General features: G+C 37.8%; 1 protein-coding gene across 1 annotated transcript; it reads right to left on the reverse strand.

The window, feature by feature from the left end:
• Positions 1-839: 839 nt before the first annotated feature.
• On the reverse strand, positions 840-7,613 carry SNRPF (small nuclear ribonucleoprotein polypeptide F). The gene is made up of 4 exons (XM_029954972.1): positions 7,471-7,613; positions 5,567-5,692; positions 1,553-1,617; positions 840-968 (listed from the first exon to the last, which is right to left on the reverse strand). Exons 1-4 carry the CDS (start codon positions 7,471-7,473, stop codon positions 902-904), a joined length of 261 nt encoding a protein of 86 aa, XP_029810832.1. The 5' UTR covers positions 7,474-7,613; the 3' UTR covers positions 840-901.
• Positions 7,614-19,323: the final 11,710 nt, after the last annotated feature.

The raw sequence follows: 19,323 nt of genomic DNA on the forward strand, positions 1-19,323 counted from the left end.
ATATCTTCGAGTTATCCCAGTTGGAGCTACACATTCTGTTTAACTTCGGTTACATTCCTTTAACTTTACATTAACAACGTGGTGAATGACCATTAAAGTGCAGTAATGGCATTCTTTGACAACCTGGGACTTTAAATGATCCAATTTGTTTTCAACCATTCCACAGTGCACAGTATACATTTTATCACTGTGGAGTATATATTTTAACAACGTGTAACTCTAAAACATCTGAATGGTTTTGATGAATTTAAAACCTAAATGAAAACCACTAGTATATTCTCAGAATATAACTGTGGGACTGGTTTTTAATTCACATTAAGGAGTTCTGTTCAAAACACTTAATTCTCTTAAGTGAACAAACCATATGCCTCCAGCTGAAATACCAGTTCACAGTTTCTGATGTGCTCTATATCCACAGCCATTTTAATTTTCAGGTGATGTTTCAATTTTAGCTGTAACATGTACATTATTTAGCTCACATTGATATAGAGTTAACAGGTAATTTGTTGACTACTAAGTAAAATGAAACAGTATATATTAATTCTAATGAGATATTTAACTTTATACATGTCAAAAGTGGTTCAAATAAAAGAAACAGTTGTTTTTAAAAGGTCTTGGTTAATATATCATTACAAGAAAAGCACTGAAATTCACCTTCATAAGTGTTTATTAATCATATAGTTTTCTCCTGTAGAAAAAAAAGAATATTGGCTTATAAAAGAAAACCAACTTGAATGAAGTTGAGTGGCTTTTAAAGTATTAATTCTGTGAATAATCTTTCAACTGTTTCAACATTTGAGCCCTGCATTGAAATATCTGAATATGAATAGTTCACAAGACAAGTTGAAAAACAAATGTTTATTGTCTAGAAATATATATAAAAAATTCCCCACAAAAGATGCTATTCTCTCATTTCCCCATCTTCTTCCTCTTCTTCAACACCCCTGATATAAAGGACATTATTACACCTGTAAATAGAAAAACAATCCATTTTGTTGTTCTGACCAGAAACCATATTAAGATCTGAATTACTATTGCTAGATATTTTTTATTACAAAAATACTGAATGCTAATTACAATGTATCATTTCTTTTTTTAAAAAAGTTTTTACCACTGATTTGTTAAAAAGCACATGGCACTTATCTACCAAGTGGACATTATAAAATGGTATCTTTATGATCTTCCAAAGGTAATGACTCAAGTTTGAAGGCATGAAGCTATTTCAAAATGAATGTAATAAAAATCCCTATTAGCAGCCAGACCCAACTAAAATTCAAAACTAAGCTCTTCCACATAAACCACTGAAAAAGGTTACAATAAAGAGCTAGAAAGTTTAATTTAATATCATCACTAGAAAAATTTTAAGGATGAGTAACTCCAAAAAATTTCCATCTTCTTTGACAAATTTAAAGATTTCAATACTCTTTAAGTCTAATTGTAGAATGTTATGTTAATAGTGATTTAAAGTAATTCTGAAATTGAGGGACTAATTTAAAACAGGTATTTTTAGTGCACACCAGTAACTCCTTACATATACTACTATTCTTGTTACCTTATTAAAACTTCACCCAAATGTCCAGACAATGCTCCATCTATGTATTCTTCTGTGTTTGCAAGCTTTAAATAAAAAGAAAGTATATTAGTATAATAATTCAGGACAAAAACAGTGTAACACTACCTAAAATATTAGGTAATATTGGTGGAGACCAAGGTCTTATTAACTGAGACCTTACTATAGCAACAACTCAAATTTATCTATAATTAACAGGATATTAGCTTTCTTTTACTACTGTAGTACTTTTGGGTTTCAAATAAGCATTCAGTAAAGTTAACATCGATGGATGTAGAATATATAATAAAGCTTGTTTCAACATAATTTTTTAAATCTCCCAGTTATGTAAGACCCCTTTGTATTAGACATTAAAACAGCATGTCAAGGAAGACAGTCTCCAATTTATGAATAAGTTGTGATTTTAAAGTTTTCCAAAAATTCAGTTCTAAGGAACCAGGTATTAACTTTCTGCATAATAACACCATATCACATTGAAGAACCCAATGGGTACAAAATTTATATCTAAAACATCAAATACATTTATATTAGTCAACAACCAAATCAAACGGAGTAAGAATTTTTTAAAATTCTTAAAATTCGATTAGAATTTAATAATAATTCAAGAATTCTTAAATTTTATTAGAATTGAAAAATTCTAATAAGTAAAGAGAAATAAGTTCTTAAGAGTTAAACAACTGAGTAACTATAATTTATAGTTATTTCAGGAAACTATTATTTCCAATTTTACATCAAAATGTTTAGGTTTCCTTCCACAGATAGGTAAAAAACTTTATTTGTAACTTTTACAAGCCACAGTCACAAGGTTCTCTTTCACTACCATTCCATTCTTCTATCATTCTATGTCATTGTACTTTGGACTTCTCGCCATGCCCTAAACACACCAAGCAAGTTCCTGCCACAAAGCCCACGTACTTGCTGCTCCCTCAAAGTGGGATAGTTTTTCTTCAGATAATCTCTTCAGCTGCTCACTCAATTCTGCTTTCGGATTAAGTTTACTTCCTCAGAGCTTTCCCTGGCTATCCTATCAATCACTGTACCCTTTGTTCCTGCTTTCTTTTTCTCCATAGCATCTATCATTACCTGATAACACATTATATTACCATCTCCACTACTAAAACAGAAATTCCTTCAAAGTAGGGACTTTGTTTTGTTCATTGGTATATATTTACAAAGCCAGACACGTAATGGGCACTCAATAAATTTTCATTCAATAAATAAACTCAAAAGCATCATTAATGTGGTGATAGTTACCATTCAGATACAGTCCACAACTCTGGCAGGTTCACTAGGAACTACATTACTTCTAAAACCAAGTATTCTGTGGGTTTCCTCCCTCCCTTTCTTTTATTGGGATATAATGCCCATAGCATAAAATTGACTTTTACAGGATACAAATCAGTGGTTTGGTTTTTTTCCTCCCCACCCTGACATTAAAAAAAACATGTTTATTTTTTGACAGTGGGGAGGGGCAGAGAGAGAGGAGACAGAGGATTCAAAGTGGGCTTTGCGCTGAGAGCCCAATGCCAGGCTCAAACTCACAGACCTTAAAATGGTGACCTGAGCTGAGCCACCCAGGTGCCCCTAGTGGTTTCTAATACATTCAGAAAGTTGTGTAATCATTACCACTATATAAGTCTAGGACATTTTCAACAGACTGGTGTTACTCTTCAGATTTTTCTATGACCTTGGTAAATGATTCCTGCTTGAGGAATTTTCCAGGCCAAAACCAAGCTCTAAAAGAACTTTGGGGACCTAATCATCATCTTCATGTGGTAACCTCTTGAATTAAGGAAAATATCAGCTCTTACACGGAGATTACAGCTTAACAGGGGCACCTGTAAGTGCCCCTGTTAATACTCTTCCTACAAGAAGTACCAGTATGGAATATTTAGAGTCATGAAAGACTGACCACCTACCCAAGTAACCTTTAAAATCCATCTGCCATCAATCAGTCACATAAATACCTACGCTTCAGGAAAATATAATTTCAAACTCTTTCATCAAAAACCTGGCTGGAAACTACTACTACAATTAAGCAACAAAGAAAAAAATACCCCAGTATTTAAATGAGCAAAGGACATGAACAAGCATTTCTCCAAAAAAGATAAATCAATTACCATAAGCACACAAAGATCACAATATCACTAATCACTAGGGAAATGCAAATCAAAACAATGAGATATTTTACAATCATTAGAATGGCCACTATCAAAACAGGAAATAACAAATGTTGAAGATGCGAAGAAATTGAACCTTTATGCTTTGCTGGTGGAATGTAAAATGGTGCATCTGCTATAAAAAACAACATGGCAGTTCCTCAAAAAGTTAAACAAAGGATTCCTTTATGATCCAATCATACCACTTCTCGATACACATCTAAAAGAAGTGAATCAAAGCAGAACCTCTAAGAGATATTTATATACCCATGTTAATTGTATTACAAAGGCCAAAAGGTGGAAACAATTCAAATGTCCACCAAGAGAAGAATGGATTAACATGTGGTATATTCAGGGAATGTAAACTGGTGCAGTCACTCTGGAAAACAGTGTGGAGGTTCCTCAGAAAACTATCGATAGAACTCCCCTATGACCCAGCAATAGCACTGCTAGGGATTTACCCAAGGGAGACAGAAGTGCTGATGTATAGGAGCACATGTACCCCAGTGTTCATAGCACCACTTTCTACAACAGCCAAGTCATGGAAAGAACCTAAATGTCCATCACCTGATGAGTGGATCAAGAAGATGTGGTTTATCTATACAATGGAATACAACATGGCAATGAGAAAGAATGAAATATGGCCATTTGTAGCAAAGTGGATGGACCTCGAGGGAGTCATGCTGAGTGAAGTAAGCCAGGCAGAGAAGGACAGAAACCATATGTTTGCACTCATAGGTCTAGCAGGAAAACAAGAGAGACCTAATGGAGGACCAGGGGGAGGGGAAGAGGGAAAGAGAGTTGGGCAGAGAGAGGGATGCAAAACTTGAGAGACTATTGAATGCTGAAAATGAACTGAGGGTTGAAGGGGAAAGGGGAGGGGGGAAAAGAGGTGGTGGTGATGGAGGAGGGCACTTGTGGGGAAGAGCACTCGGTGTTGTATGGAAACCAATTTGACAACAAACTATTTAAAAAAAAAACCATGTGGTATATTCAAAAAGTTATGAAACTCAGATAAATGCTACAACATGGATGAACTCTGAAAACATTATGCTAAATGAAATAAGCCAGATACAAAAGGACAAATGTTGTAGGATTCTACTTACATGAGGTACCCAGACTAGAAACAGAAACAGTAATGTTTACCAGGGGGCAGGGGAAATGGGGACTTATCTTTTAATGGGTATAGTTTCAGTTAGGGATGATATAAGAGTTTTAGAAATGGGTGATGGTGATGGATGCACCACAATGTGAATGTACTTAATGTCACAGAGTTCTACACGTGAAAGTGGCTGAAATGGTAAAATTTATGTTAGATATATTTCACCGCAATTACAAAAACAAAAAAACTCAGTCCTCAACATTTACAGACGCCAGCTTAACACACATGCAGTCAGTTCAACAATTCCTTTGACTTGGCCTGTCTTCTCCCTCAAGAAATACTCTTATTGAATTACTTTGATTTTGTGTATTTAACATTCATTAAAAGACTTAAAAAGTTCACTTGAAAAATGTCTTTCAGAGCTAAATGTCGGGAGAGTTTTGCCTGTTCTGCGAAAACAAAGTCCATTTGTTTCCTTTATACCACTATGAATCAAATACCTGGGTTCTTCTTATTTTAACCACTAGAAGTCAATTCTGTGGCTGAATTTTGGTTTAACAGGTCTTGTACACAGTTTATTACAATTAAAACATCATTCTTGACCTTGACTTTTTCCCCTGAATTTTATGTTTATCAGTTTAGTTAAGTGCATTCTTACAACTCACAGTAAACCCTTGAGGAGTTAAGGTAAAGCAAAATAAATACAACTTAATGATCTTTATCTCCTTAGCTTACCTGCATGTTCATATAGCCATCTACAGATACCAGGTAGCCTTTGTACTCCATTCCCCATTTAAGTTTCACCATTACTGGCTTCCCTGTTAATCCATTCAGGAAAGGTTTGGGATTGAGGGGCAAACTCTGCACAAAGAACAAAAAAGGTCTCAATGAATTATTTTTCCTTAGCTCTGTTCCCATTACCTACTCCCCTCTACCAAATCACCAATATTTCATGGTATCCAAATAAAGCAAGCTCTTGATTCTAACTTTACTGCAGAAATTTCACTTCTATTTGTTGAAGAGCATAAGAGACAATGGGGAAGAAATGCAACCAACAGTTCTTGTCCTCAAGAAGCAAAACACATAAAAATAGACTTTACACTGCTTTATAGTAATAACACTGCATTACACTGATTACACTGCAATGTAGTAAGAAGAGACAGCATCCATAAGGGTGCCAATCAATCCAAAGTCAAAAGGAGATGTCGCCCAAAGTAATGCTTCCATTTTAAAGGATGAGAGGTACTTCTAGAGGGAGAAAGGGCTGTTCTAGGTAACAGCCTACCAATGTAAAAGGAGGACAGAATGAAGCAACAAGTCGATCTCACAAACAATCCAGTGATGTCAGAGTCCCAAATAGGAGGCTATGGAGGTAAGGAGGGGGCAGATGACATTTCACTGTTTCACTTGAATCCAAGGAGCTAAGGGGTCTGGGGTCTTATCTGACTTAGCAAAGCCTCAGGCTACATATGGGAAATCAATTGTTTTTATTCAACAGACCAGTAGTAGCATCTACCAGTGCATTCAGACTTTTCCTTCCCTCATCTGTTCACCCATTGGCCCAAAGAAAGAAAAGAACCAAGAAATTTGGCTCCTAAACCCCTCTAATACAAGCATATTCAGTGGGATCTCAAACAGCGAGGGGGCTAACCTCCTAACGGGTTTCCAGTTTTCACTCTTGTCTTTCTCCAACTTATGCACACAACAAGTGTTATTTTTATCATGTGATATCGCTACTTAAAATGCTTCCCTGGCTTTCAACTGCACTTGCAGTAGAATCCAGACCTCCTAACACGACCTAAGGGTCTCCCCATCTATCTCATCACCATGTCCTTCAAGCGGTGTGGCTTTCGGCCAAGATCTCCAACTGGTCAAGCCTTCTTTCCGTACTTGGGTCCTACATGCTCATGTTCCCCATGCTTCGTAACGCTTCCTCTTTAAGGGGCTGGATGTCATATTTGATATAATTTAGGTTTCCGGTTAAGTCCTCCTCCCAGGGATGCCATCCGTGACCTGTCTTCTAATGTACCATCTTGCACCCCCTCTGAATCCTGGTTGCTCTTTTCTCTTCTTAGCACTTCCCAGTACTTGTAATTACATGTTTACGTTATTTGATTAAAGTCTATTTCTCACACCACCCGACTGAGTAAAGCTACGGCAGGGTCCGCGTCAGTACTTTTCACCTTACACTCTAGCGCCTAGAACAGTCTCCAGTAGGTAGCACGCGCTCAAAAAATATTTGCGAAACGAACAAATGAATGTTCCAAAGCCTGCACTCTGTGTTCCAAGGGCTGCAGGGCCAGGAATCCCAACATGATGAAATTAAAGCCGACTTCGCAGTGTGATAAGTGGGGCACAAAGACCGCTTCATCTTGACCCTGTGGTCCCAGACAGCAAGGTACCTCAGGCTCCCATTCGAACGAAGAGGGCCATGGGGTCAGGGGCACTTCTGGGGAGGGAAAGGCATCGCAAGGAGCGCGCGCCTCAGACCCGCAGAGCAGGGAGAAAGAGGCCGGCGACCGGGTGCACGGCTCCCCACGCGGATGAATGGGAAACGCGCGATTCAAGCACCGGGCCCGCGAGGCTGGTCACCCGCTCTCCCTTGGCTCTTCGACTCTGGTCGTTTTAGTCCTCCTTACCATCGCGACTATAAGCAAACGCTGCAGGCCACTCGCCGCCGACCCAGTTGTCGCCCGTCCTTAGTGACTGGAGTGCCTACGGTTGGGCGCGAATCGCGGCGCTTCCAGAGAAATGGCCGCCAAACAGCAGCGTGACCTTTCCCCTCCGACTACAGCTCTCTCGGCTTCTGTGATTGGGCACAGAGACAGGAGTCCTGATTGGAGGAGGTGGTTGTGCAGTGTCTCCTGGCAACCAGCAGTAGCGCGTGAGTTCGAGCCTTCCGCGAGGCGCACCGGCCTGTGGGAAACTGCCGGAGACCCACTTGCTCCAGGGCCCCTGCTGGGGAGACACGGCAGTCAGGCTGGCCGGCGTTTCTCCCCAGATCACCTGCCTCGAGAGCTCCACTGAGAAAGAGATGTTGTGTACTCTGTAGAGCGGACGTGATTTCTCTCCAGCTTGGCTAATGGGGGTTCCTTGTCTTTGTGAGAACGGGTTTTGGGCTCTTGAGTTTCTAACTCGCTTTCCAACAGATTCTGTGATTTGGGGGCTCCTCTTTCACAGTCCCTTTCTATTCTGTAATGCTCATTTCAACCCAATTTAAAGGGAATGGGAGAAGCAAGACTAAGGTGACACTCCCCAGAGAAAGTCAAGTACAGAATATAGTTAAGATGAGGTCAGATTGAGTCCAGGATACGGTGTGGTGGCCTCCCTATAAATCTGTTTCTTTTGCATCGCCATCAGAGACCCGGTGCAGTCGCAGTCTTTTATCCTTCTGATGTAACGGGTATTGATCAGAATCTCATTTGTTATCCCTAGATGCAGACTTTCACCTCTCTCTGGTCTGAAATGGCTGAATGCAATGTTTGGAGAGTAAGCACTTTGTGAACTTCTGGGTTTTGTTATTTTCATTTTGTGTTTGCGGCCTTGAGAAAATGGAGTTGGAATTGAGGTTTAAATGTTAAATGTGTAAATGAGGCATAATGGAGCAATGGATAAGACTTTGGAAGTCGCTCAATGGGTTAAGCCTCTGAGTCGATTTCAGCTCGGATCACAATCTTACGGTTTGTGAGATGGAGCCGGGCTGGGCCCTGCACTGAGGGCACAACCTGTTTGGGATTCTCTCTGTCCTTCTCTCTCTGCCCCTACCCTGCTGACATTTGTGTGCATGTTCTCTCTCTTTCTCAAAATAAATAAACTTAAAAAGAAAAAAAGTTGGATTAGAGATATTTACACCATATCGTTTTATGCACTGGCTAGAGTTGGGCTGCACATATGTCTCTAAACTTTATTGACGTCCTCCAAAGGGAAATATGATTGGTTACATGATCCAATTTCCATAATATTAAAAAAAAAATCATTCAGGAAAAGCACACTTGTTCCCATTACTCTGAAAAGAAATGTCTCCCATTGTGTCAAGCCCATGATCCCTGTAAATGGACCCCAAGGAAAAATTGAAGTGTGAATGCTTTATTGGCAGGCACAATCCCAGGGCAGTAAGCATGAAGAAGAAAGGTAAGACAGCAAATGCGAGGTTTCACATTAATGAGCTGGCCACAGCTCCTTCACAGAAACTGTCGGTTGGCCATGCAGGCTGTCTCTGGACAGGCTTATTGAAATATTATGCATTGGAACAGGTCAACAAAGGGAAGCACTGAGAGGGAATTTACCTACTGTGTCCATCTTAGCTCCTGGCAAAGCACAGCTGAGCAAATCAGCTCCCAGGCTCCACAGCTTAGTGTGATGGGAGGAACCACAAGGGGAGGAACCTGGGACCTCAGGAAGAAGTCCGTCACTGTAGAGGCAGGACCCCGAACACAGATGACACTGAGAAAAATCTGAGTTGACACAGAAGATTTATTTATATACATGAGGTTTTATAAAAAAAGCAATATATAAGATAGCAGAAGATGTCTTTGAAAACACTGTTATAGTAGATTTAAAAGATTGCTAGCTAATTACAAAAAGGAAAAAATAACTTTCTAGTGAAAAAGCCTTTCAGGTACCACCTTAATCCAATGATCAGATGACTATTGTTAGCCATGGGACAAATCAAAATAGTGTGCCACTCGATAAGATGCAATGAGAGGATGCATTTTTGTGGTATTCTTACCAAAGACACGTAATTAGAATCTAACAATCAGGAACTATCAGACGAACCAGTTTGAGGAATATTTCACTAAACTCATCTGTGATGTTCAAGAGTGTTCATATCACCCAGAAGGGCTTTGAGGTAAATTGCTGAGAAAAACATGGCACAGATTAACTTCTATAATGTGCTACCTCTGTATGAAAAAAAGAGGGAGATGGTAATCTATCCATTTGTTTTTTTGTGCATCAATATACTAGAAGATTCCTCAGATACTAAGAACCTTGGTCACCTATGGGTAGCAACTGGGCTGAAAGCAGACAAAGATAAGCTTTGCACTGCATAAAAATTTTAAACTTCCTTTTATTAAGCTGAATGTCACACAACATGAAATTTATCATTTTAAATTATGCAATTCCATGGCATTTAGTACGTTCACAATGTTGTTGCAACCACCACCTCTATCTAGTTCCAAAACATTTTCATTACCTCAAGAAAAAATTCTTTACCTGTTAAGTGGTCACCTACTGTTTCCCCCTACCTTTAGGCACGCATAACCAATCTGCTTTCTGTCTCTCTGGATTTGCCTAGTATATATGTTTCATATAAATGGAATCATATAAGGGCACCTGGCTGGCTCAATTGGCTAAGCATCTGACTCAATCTGGCTCAGGTGATGATCTCATGGTTCATGAGTTTGAGCCCTGATCGAGCCCCGAGTTGGGCTCAGTGCTGACAGCACAGGGCCTGCTTGGGATCTCTCTTTCTCCCTTTTTTCCTGCCCCTCCCCCACCATTCTCTCTCTCAAAATAGATAAATAAACTTAAACAAAATAAATAAATGGAATAATACAGTATGCAACCTTTGGTATCTGGCTTTTTCCTATAATGTTTTCAAGGTTCCTGCACACTGTAGCATGTAGCACTGCTTGATTATTTTTAATAACTGAGTAATATTCCACTGTATATATAAACTCATTTTGTTTATCCATGCGTCTGTTGATGGATGTGAGTTATTTCTACTTTTCAGCTATTATGGGTAATGCTGCTATGAACATGCATGTATGAGTATTTCTTTGAGTTCATGTATTCAAATCCTTTTGGATATATGCCTACAAGAAGAATTGTTGGGTCGTATGGTAATTCTATGCTTACCTCTTTGAAGCTGTTTTCTAATACTTGCACCCTTTTACATTCATTCCCATTAGCAGTGTACCAGAGTCCCAATTTCTCCACATTCTCACCAACACCTGTTATTTTCCATTTTAAAAAGTTATTTCTATAGTCTTTCTAGAAATCCTAATAATAATTTTTTAAAGCCTTCTTATTGTGGTATTGATTTGCATTTTCCTAATGATTAATGATGTTGAGCATCTTTTCATGTGCTTATTGGCCACTTATATATCTTTGGTGAAATGTTTGTTCAAGTCCTAGGTACATTTACATATGTACTATTTTTTGAATCCTTGGATGCATTGCCTAATTACAAATTAAAATAGGGGCGCCTGTGTGGCTCAGTCAGTTGAGCCTCTACCTCTTGATTTTTGTCCAGGTGATGATCTTGAAGTCATGAGATTGAGCCCCCTGTAGGCTCTGCACGGGGCGTGGAACCTACTTATGATTCTCTCTCCCTCCCCCTCTGCCCCTCCCCCACATGTGCATGAGCTCTCTCTCTCTCCCTCTCTCTTTTTCTCTCAAAATAAGTAAAGTTTCTGAAATAAAAGGAATAATTTAACAATTCTGGGTCTCATTTTCTTAATTTATACAGTGAAGGGACTAAACTAGACCAGAGCTTTCAACCTTGGTACTATTGACATTTGGGGCCAAACAATTCTTGCTTGGGGTCTGTCCCTGTATTGTAGGATGTATGTATTTTAGCAGCATCCCTGACCTCTACCAACTAGATGCCTGTTGCAACTCTGCCCTCCCCCTACCCCCGCAAGTTGTGACAACCAGGACTGTCTCCAGACATCACCCAAAGTCCTCCAGGGGCACGGTCACCCTCTGATGAAAGTCAGTGGATTAGACCAGTTGTTTATAAACACACAACCCTAGACTTGGATCACTTTATTTTTGTTTTGTTTTTAGAGACTTGGATCACTTTGTAGGTAGTATTGAGATTTTGCAAGCCTTTTTTATTATTAAAAAACAAAACAACTAACAAAGTATAGTCTATGAACAATTGTACAGTTATCGAATGGAGACTGTATAAGACTGAAATTCTATGCTTCTTTGCTTTTGATTAGAATGAAATCAATGCAAAATATAAATACTGGTTGATTATCAGGGATCAGAAGCTCAGTTGGCATTTACATACGTATCTGATTTATAAAAATGGGAAAGCAAATGGTCAGTAAATGATGTCTTTTGGTTTCATAAATCATAGAGTCAAGTTTGGGTGGTGGAGCGTATTTAATAAAAGAAGACTTTGGGGGTAAAAAAGCTGGGAGCCCTCAACTAGATGATCAACACTAAATATTGGCTTTAAACATACAGCAGTTTTTTGCCATAGGGTGGCAGTGGTGAGCTTCAAGTAACATTTTTAATTGACACACAGGCATTTACAAATTAATCTGTACAAATGGGGATGTCCGTGTTTGCAGAACACAGAGGAAACAAAACAAAACCTCATGGGATTTCTCCTCCAGTCTCCTGTTCCATACAATCTCCCCCTACTTTTCTCATAGTCTGAATGTTTACACTGAATCAATTTTTTAATATTTTTGGTTTATTTATTTATTTTGGGAGAGAGAGAGTGCAGAGCCCAGTGCAGTGATTGAACTCACTAACGGTGAGATCATGACCTGAGCCGAAACCACGAGACAGATGCTTAATCAACTGAGCCACCCAGGCACCCCTACATTGAATCAAATTTTTAAAAATAAACCTTGCTATTCTACCTTTTTGTATGTTCCACTTTTTGCCAGACGTGTCTCTAAGCTCCTCTCCTCCCAAACAAAATGCAAGTGTGGACATACTATTCTGTTGCTAGCCAACCTTGGATGGTTCTCGGTTACTAGCAGCCTAGAACAAACTCCTTGCCAAAGTTTCTCTCCCACTTCATCTTTCCATCCTGTCCCACAAACCACAACACTTGCCTTTGAATCACAGGCCACACTTTGTTTTACAACTCAATATACTTACACTTGACATTCTCTCCATCTAGAAATCCCCTCTCCTGTTTGCTCTCAGTATCAGCACTATTGATTTTTTTTTTAACTGTGGTAAAATATACGTAACAAAATTTACCATGTTAACTATTTTTTTAATGTTTTTTTAAATATTTTTGAGAGACAGAGAGACAGCGCGAGCAGGGGAGGGTCACAGAGAGAGGGAAGTAGAGAATCTGAAGCAGGCTCCAGGCTCTGAGCTAGTTGTCAGCACAGAGCCCAACGCGGGGCTCAAACCCACAAACAGTGAGATCATGACCTGAGCCGAAGCCGGATGCTCAACCGACTGAGCCACCCAGGCGCCCCCATGTTAACTATTTTTAAGTGTACAGTTAATTGGCATTAAGTACACTTACCCTGTTATACAACCATCACCATCATCCATCCTCAGAACTTTTAAACTATTGATATTTTCGATTAGATAATTCTTCATTGGGTGGTAGTGGGGGTGTGGGGGCGGGGTGTCCTGACCTGCACTTGTACAATGTTTAGCAGCGTCCCTGGCCTCTATCCATTAGATAATAGTATCATTGCTCTTCTCTTAGTTGTGAATATCAAAAAATATGTTTGGGCATCTCCAAATGTCTTTTGGGAGGCAAAATTGACACTCGTTGAGAACTGCTGATTTAAAGGGGAAGAATTTTCACCAAAAGTTGTGTCATTTTAACTGTGAAGAAATAACTTTCCAAAAATGCATAATGGGCATTCATTAATATCAGACACAGACCTATTTGTAACTTAACTAACTGTGTGTCACATCAGTTGGGCTTTCAGTAGTAAACAAATAGAGCATTTAATTGCCCCAACAGTGATAACATAATCACTCTCATTGGCATTGCTTCAGAATAGCTAAGACTAATCAGAATAAGTCTAAATTGGAAATGACAGCTTCACATGCATGACTGAATGTGTATGGGCGAAAAATTGTTGAAGTATAGGGTTAAAAAGTCTGTTTTAGTTTTTTATCATAATTACTGCAAATTTTATAAAGACACATCAACCGTTTTTCAGGAAAAACCCATTCTATGTTATTCTCAGACTGAAAGAGTATCTTCTATTAAAAATTATTTTATTTGACCTTGTTGAGCAATATATAATGCAGTTACTGTGAACAAGACAATATAGACATATATTTGAGAAAAATATTGTATGCCAGGGACCATGTAAAATTTCCCAAAGCCAAATATTCTGCATCTGATGCTATTTATCCAACACCTAAAATGAGGGGTTTTGAGTACCACTTTTAACTTTTCAGGCATTAGAGAATGTATTACCAAAAATAATGTGGGCTGTTATTTAAAGAACTATAAAAATGAGGCGTTGAATGTCCACTGTTCCAAATAGCTGATATTTATCCTTAGGTGTGAGAACCAGTCAAGTTAAAAGAAGTCAGATTTATTTCATACCCGATTATATTATTTACTTCTAGCAATTATAGGGTATATTATTCATAGATGTTGCAATTATTTATAGATGCTGCTGTTAAAAGTATCACACTTGGTATTTGGTTAAATGCCAGGCTTTAGTTTTGCATCAAATTGAGGAATCAAAATAGGTCATTTTAAGGACGTTATCAGCTTCAATATATTACTGTTTTTCTCTAATAGTTTAAATTAATAATAGGAAAAAATGAACATTACAATAAATAATATCTGTTGGGCTGTAACTGTGGTTTCAGTTACAGGAGATTAACCTTTTAGCCTCTCAAATAAAGGACAGAATCACCTTTCAGTTTAAGTAACAATAAGTTTCTAGTAAATTAAACCTTTCAGTTTACCATGTATGTTAAGAACTTTCAGCAGCAAAATCTGATTATTTTAAAACCATAAACTGAAAAATGATATTTTTCAATGCTGCTAAAACTCACACCTAGATTCTTCAAGTATAGGAGAATGATTAGAAATGTGATAAATTAAGAAGGGGAACTAAAACTGGTTCTGTTTCTGCTTGATTATAGATAACAGATCCTATTAGATCGTATTAGCGACAGTACAAGAGATAAATACATCAACAGAATACTTTTTATTCATAATATAACTAATTTATCCACAGTTACTTAGGTTTAATAAAAATTTTCGTCTTCCTATCAGAACATGTTGTGTTCAGAGAAAAGTTTAGACTATCCTTGAATCTATATAATAATAATATTAAAGTCAGCAGCAGCATCATTATGACTGAAATTTATTGAACAGTTACATGCCAACATTTTACATATATTATCTCATTTAATTCTTATAACAAATCTGTGAAGTAGGTATTATTAGCTAGAGTTGCTAAGTAACCTATTCAAAGTCCCACAAGGTGTAAGTCTCAGCCCAAAACTGCCATTCTCTAAACTTTGTTTCTTTGCTCTTCTAACCCAAACTGAAAAACAAACAATTTTAATTCTTAATTACTCACATAGTTAATAGCCTCAGTAAGACAATGAAAGCCCTATACTGCAGACTGTGAATTATTTTGACATATGCGACTGTCGACTTAATTACCCATACACATGACCTTCTGTATAGTATCAGATTCATCTGTCAGTCTCTGAATTAGGTTGGTGAGTGGTCAAAATTAAGATCACTCTCATATCAGAAATTCTGCTATGCTTCATTTCATCCTCCGTGTCTGTAAGCAGAGGGCCACAGAAAGCTCCTGGGAGTTTAAATTAGAGGAAGAGTTTCTTAGCTTCTTACAAACCTACCATCTCTTTTGAATGGTAGTCCTTCACAGGCTTGCTTAAAGAATAGATGTTTTTCCCACGGCCCCCTGCTGATTCTGAATGAACAGATTCTCAGCCCCCCGCTGACTGCTGAACATATTGTTTATCCTCATCTTTACTCTTTACTGACAGCCTTCATAATGCGTTGCTCAGAAGACAAATGGCATGGCAGAATCTCTGACAACTCATTAAGGAAGAATACAGTAGATTTTTGCCAAATATTGGTACCATTTTAACATGAACTAACAGCAGTTTTTGTCATGATGGAATAGGGAAAGGATGCTGCCCTCTGTCAAAAGCAGCGCAATGTCTCTGCGTTGTTTTTGAAAGAAAGATTTCATGAAGACATCAACGTGGAGACTATCTATAGCATTTTACCTCTGCAACTGCTGCTCCCTCTGTATGGAATGCCTTCTTTCTCTCCTTTCTCTGCCTACCTTTCAGAGCCAGCTCAAATATGAGCTCTTCCCTGTCTCCAGGGGCATCACTCCTTCTGAGCTCTGATCACATTTTTTTTCTATCTCTGTTATAACAATTAGCATGTTGCAGTGTAGTCTGTATAACTATTTTCCTGTCTGGACTCAACAGGAAACTTCTCGAGTACAGGGACCATAGTGTGTTCATTCATCCTCGTATTGCCTGCACTCAGAACAGTGCCTAACACGGATTAGGTGCTGGGTTACTGATGGTTAAATGACTTCCTTTACATAGGATGAGTTTTTTCTTGTTGGGGTCCAGAACTTCTTAGAGTGCAGTGATTGCGATAATGGGAGCTATTGACAAGTTCCAGCTCTGCTAATTTCTTGACATGTAGCCTTTTGAATTTCCCCATTTTGTAAAATGGGGATGGTTATGATACTTATCTCATGGAATTAAGTTTCTGCAAATGTCTTCAATGTTTTTCATAGTTATAGATCTATTCAGATTTTTTGCTACTTATTCTTGAATCAATTGATGTTATTTATATTTTCTTAGGAACCATTCATATCTTGTTTAAGTTTCATAAAGTACTAGTAAGTATTCTCCTATTGGTTGATTTTTATCTATACACTTGGTTATATCCCATTCCTAACTTGAGCTCACCTGTCTTTCTCTTTTCTTTTTTCCCAAAAGACATATCTCAAGATATTAATGGTGGCTCTCTCTGGGTGATAAGATTACAGGTTATTTTTACATTTTTCTGTTTTTTTCCAAATATTTAGAAATCAGTGTATATATTACTTACAAAGTCACAAAAATAAAGAAAAAAATCTCTTTCAGTTCCTTTATTTCCTGAGCTTTTATTTCTGCCTGCATTTTATTTTCAAAGGTTATTTTTTTAAATAAGGTTTTATATCTTTTAAGTTTTTTATTTAAATTCCAGTTTGTTAACATACAGTGTAATATTAGTTTGATTTGTAGAATTTCGTGATTCATCACTTACATACAACACTCAGTGGTCATCATAACAAGTGCCTTGCTTAATACCCCTCACCTATTTAACCCATCTCGGCCCACCTTCCCTTCATCAACCCTCAATTTGCTCTCTATTTTTAAGAATCTGTTTCCTGGCTTGCCTCTCACCCCCACCCCACCCCACTATGTTCATCTGTTTTGTTTCTTTTTTTTATGTTTATTTATTTGAGAGAGAGAGAGAGAAAGAGAGAGAGAATGCGCGCAAGTGGGGAAGGGCCAGAGAGAGAGGGAGACACAGAAACCAAAGCAGGCTCCAGGCTCTGAGCTATCAGCACAGAGCCCACACAAGGCTTGAACTCACAAACCATGAGACCATGACCTGAGCCAAACTGACGCTTAACTGAGGGGGCTACCCAGGCGTCCCTCATCTATTTTGTTTCTTAAATTCCATGACTGATAAAGGGTTAGTATCCAAAATATAAACAGAACTTATCAAACTGAACATGAAAAAAACAAATAATCCAGGTAAAAACAGAGTATAGAAAACATAAGTAGACATTTTTCTGAAGAGGACTACAGATGGCTAACAGACACATGAAAAGATGTTCAACATCACTCATCATCAGGGAAATACAAAACTACAATATCGAATCACACCTGTCAGAATGACTAAAATTAATAACAGGAAACAACAGGTGTTGATGAGGAGGCAGAGAAAGGGGAGCCCTTTTACTCTGTTGGTGGGGATACAAACTGGTGCAGCCACTCTGGAAAATAGTATGGAGGGTCCTCAAAAAGTTAAAAATAGAACTTACCTTACCATTCAGCAATTGCATTACTAGTTTACCCAAAGGATACAAAAAGACGATTCAAAGGAATACATGCACCCAATGTTTATAGCAGCATTATCAACAACAAATTATGGAAATAAGCCAAATGTCTATCAGTTGATGAATGGATAAAGAAGATGTGGTATGAAAACAATGGAATATTACTCAGTCATAAAAAAAGAATAAAATCTTGCCATTTGGAACAACGTGGATGGAGCTAAGTGAAATATGTTGGTCAGAGAGAGAGAGAGACAAATACCATACTATTTAACTCATATGTGGAATTTAATATCTTATTTTTAAATAATACACCCAAGATGGGACTTGAACGTACAACCTGAGATCAAAAGTCAAATGCTCGACCAACCTCTACATTTAAAACATTCCCTCTGGGGGGGAAAAAGCCTAAATTTCTCCTCCTCTTTGAAAATATCAGAAACTGCTTACCTAAAACATTATTTTATCATTGTAATACAGTGGTTCTCAATCCTGACTACTCATGAAATCATCAGAGAATATTTTTTTAAATGCCATGCCTAAAGCCACAGAGATTCTAATTTAATTGTTCTGAGTTGAGACCTGGGCAGTATTATTGTTTAAAAGTTTCCGAGGTGTTTCTAATTTGCAGCCAGGCTGTTGTCTTACGTAAGTATCTGTCCCCCCTTCCCTCTCATCTCTTAGTAAGCTCCTTGGGAAAGGAATTGATTTTAATACTTCGTTTTATTGCTTATGAAACATTCAATTAACGTTGGTTGTTTGAAGATAAGAAAAGATAAGAAAGAAAAGATTGGAACTGTGATCTGAACTTTATAGTCCAATGATGTAATTGTGATCAGAGACTCAACTGGTTTATTTTTGAGTATTATGTCTCAGTGCCATACAATTCTTTTTATTAGACATAAGTTAAATTTCAATGCCTACCTTTGCCACAGGAACTAGAAATTTTATATTCATTACCAGAAATAATAGACCATGTTCCAGAACCTTTGTCAATCTGTTCAAGGAACAGATGCCAAGGGAATCTGCTGCCCCCTGGAGGGCATTGTGCTGGGACATGACAATAGCATTTCCCTGCGTATATTTCAAAGTCATTGAAAAGTCATTAAACAAAACAAAAAAGACTTTTCAAATCATTTGGAAAATGCTACACCATCTCTGTATAGGGAAATCACAAAACAAATTAACAAAATAAAGATTGAAAAGTTCTAGAATAAATTTGTTTCCAAACAAATTGGACCATTTACTCTCCTGCCTAACTCTTGGTAATATTTGGGGGACTAACACTGTACAGATACTACTATTTTGTATCTTGTATATGATTTTTCATTAATCTATAAATAGCATATGGGATTTGGAGTAAGTAAAGGAGAAAAACTTATTGCAAGATTTCTTCAATAAGCTCTAAAAAGGAAAAGATTGATAAAGTAGATGCATTAAAATGAAAAGATCCCATAGCCATGCAGTGACGTTTTGACAATCTGAGGTGAGAGCATGAGGCACCATGTGATAATATTCATGTTTCTCTTTCTTCTTAGTTTTTATCTTAATGCAAAATTTGAGATGTTTGTACCGCTGCATGACAAATGGAATTGTGACTTGTGACTTATATAACATATGATGGTGATTTCGTGTACTGTCAAATGTGGTAGGAATCATACTAGACCAAAATGTATAGACCGCGAGATT

This window comes from Suricata suricatta, chromosome 10, assembly GCF_006229205.1.
Source record: "Suricata suricatta isolate VVHF042 chromosome 10, meerkat_22Aug2017_6uvM2_HiC, whole genome shotgun sequence".
Classification (NCBI taxonomy): Eukaryota; Metazoa; Chordata; class Mammalia; order Carnivora; family Herpestidae; genus Suricata; species Suricata suricatta.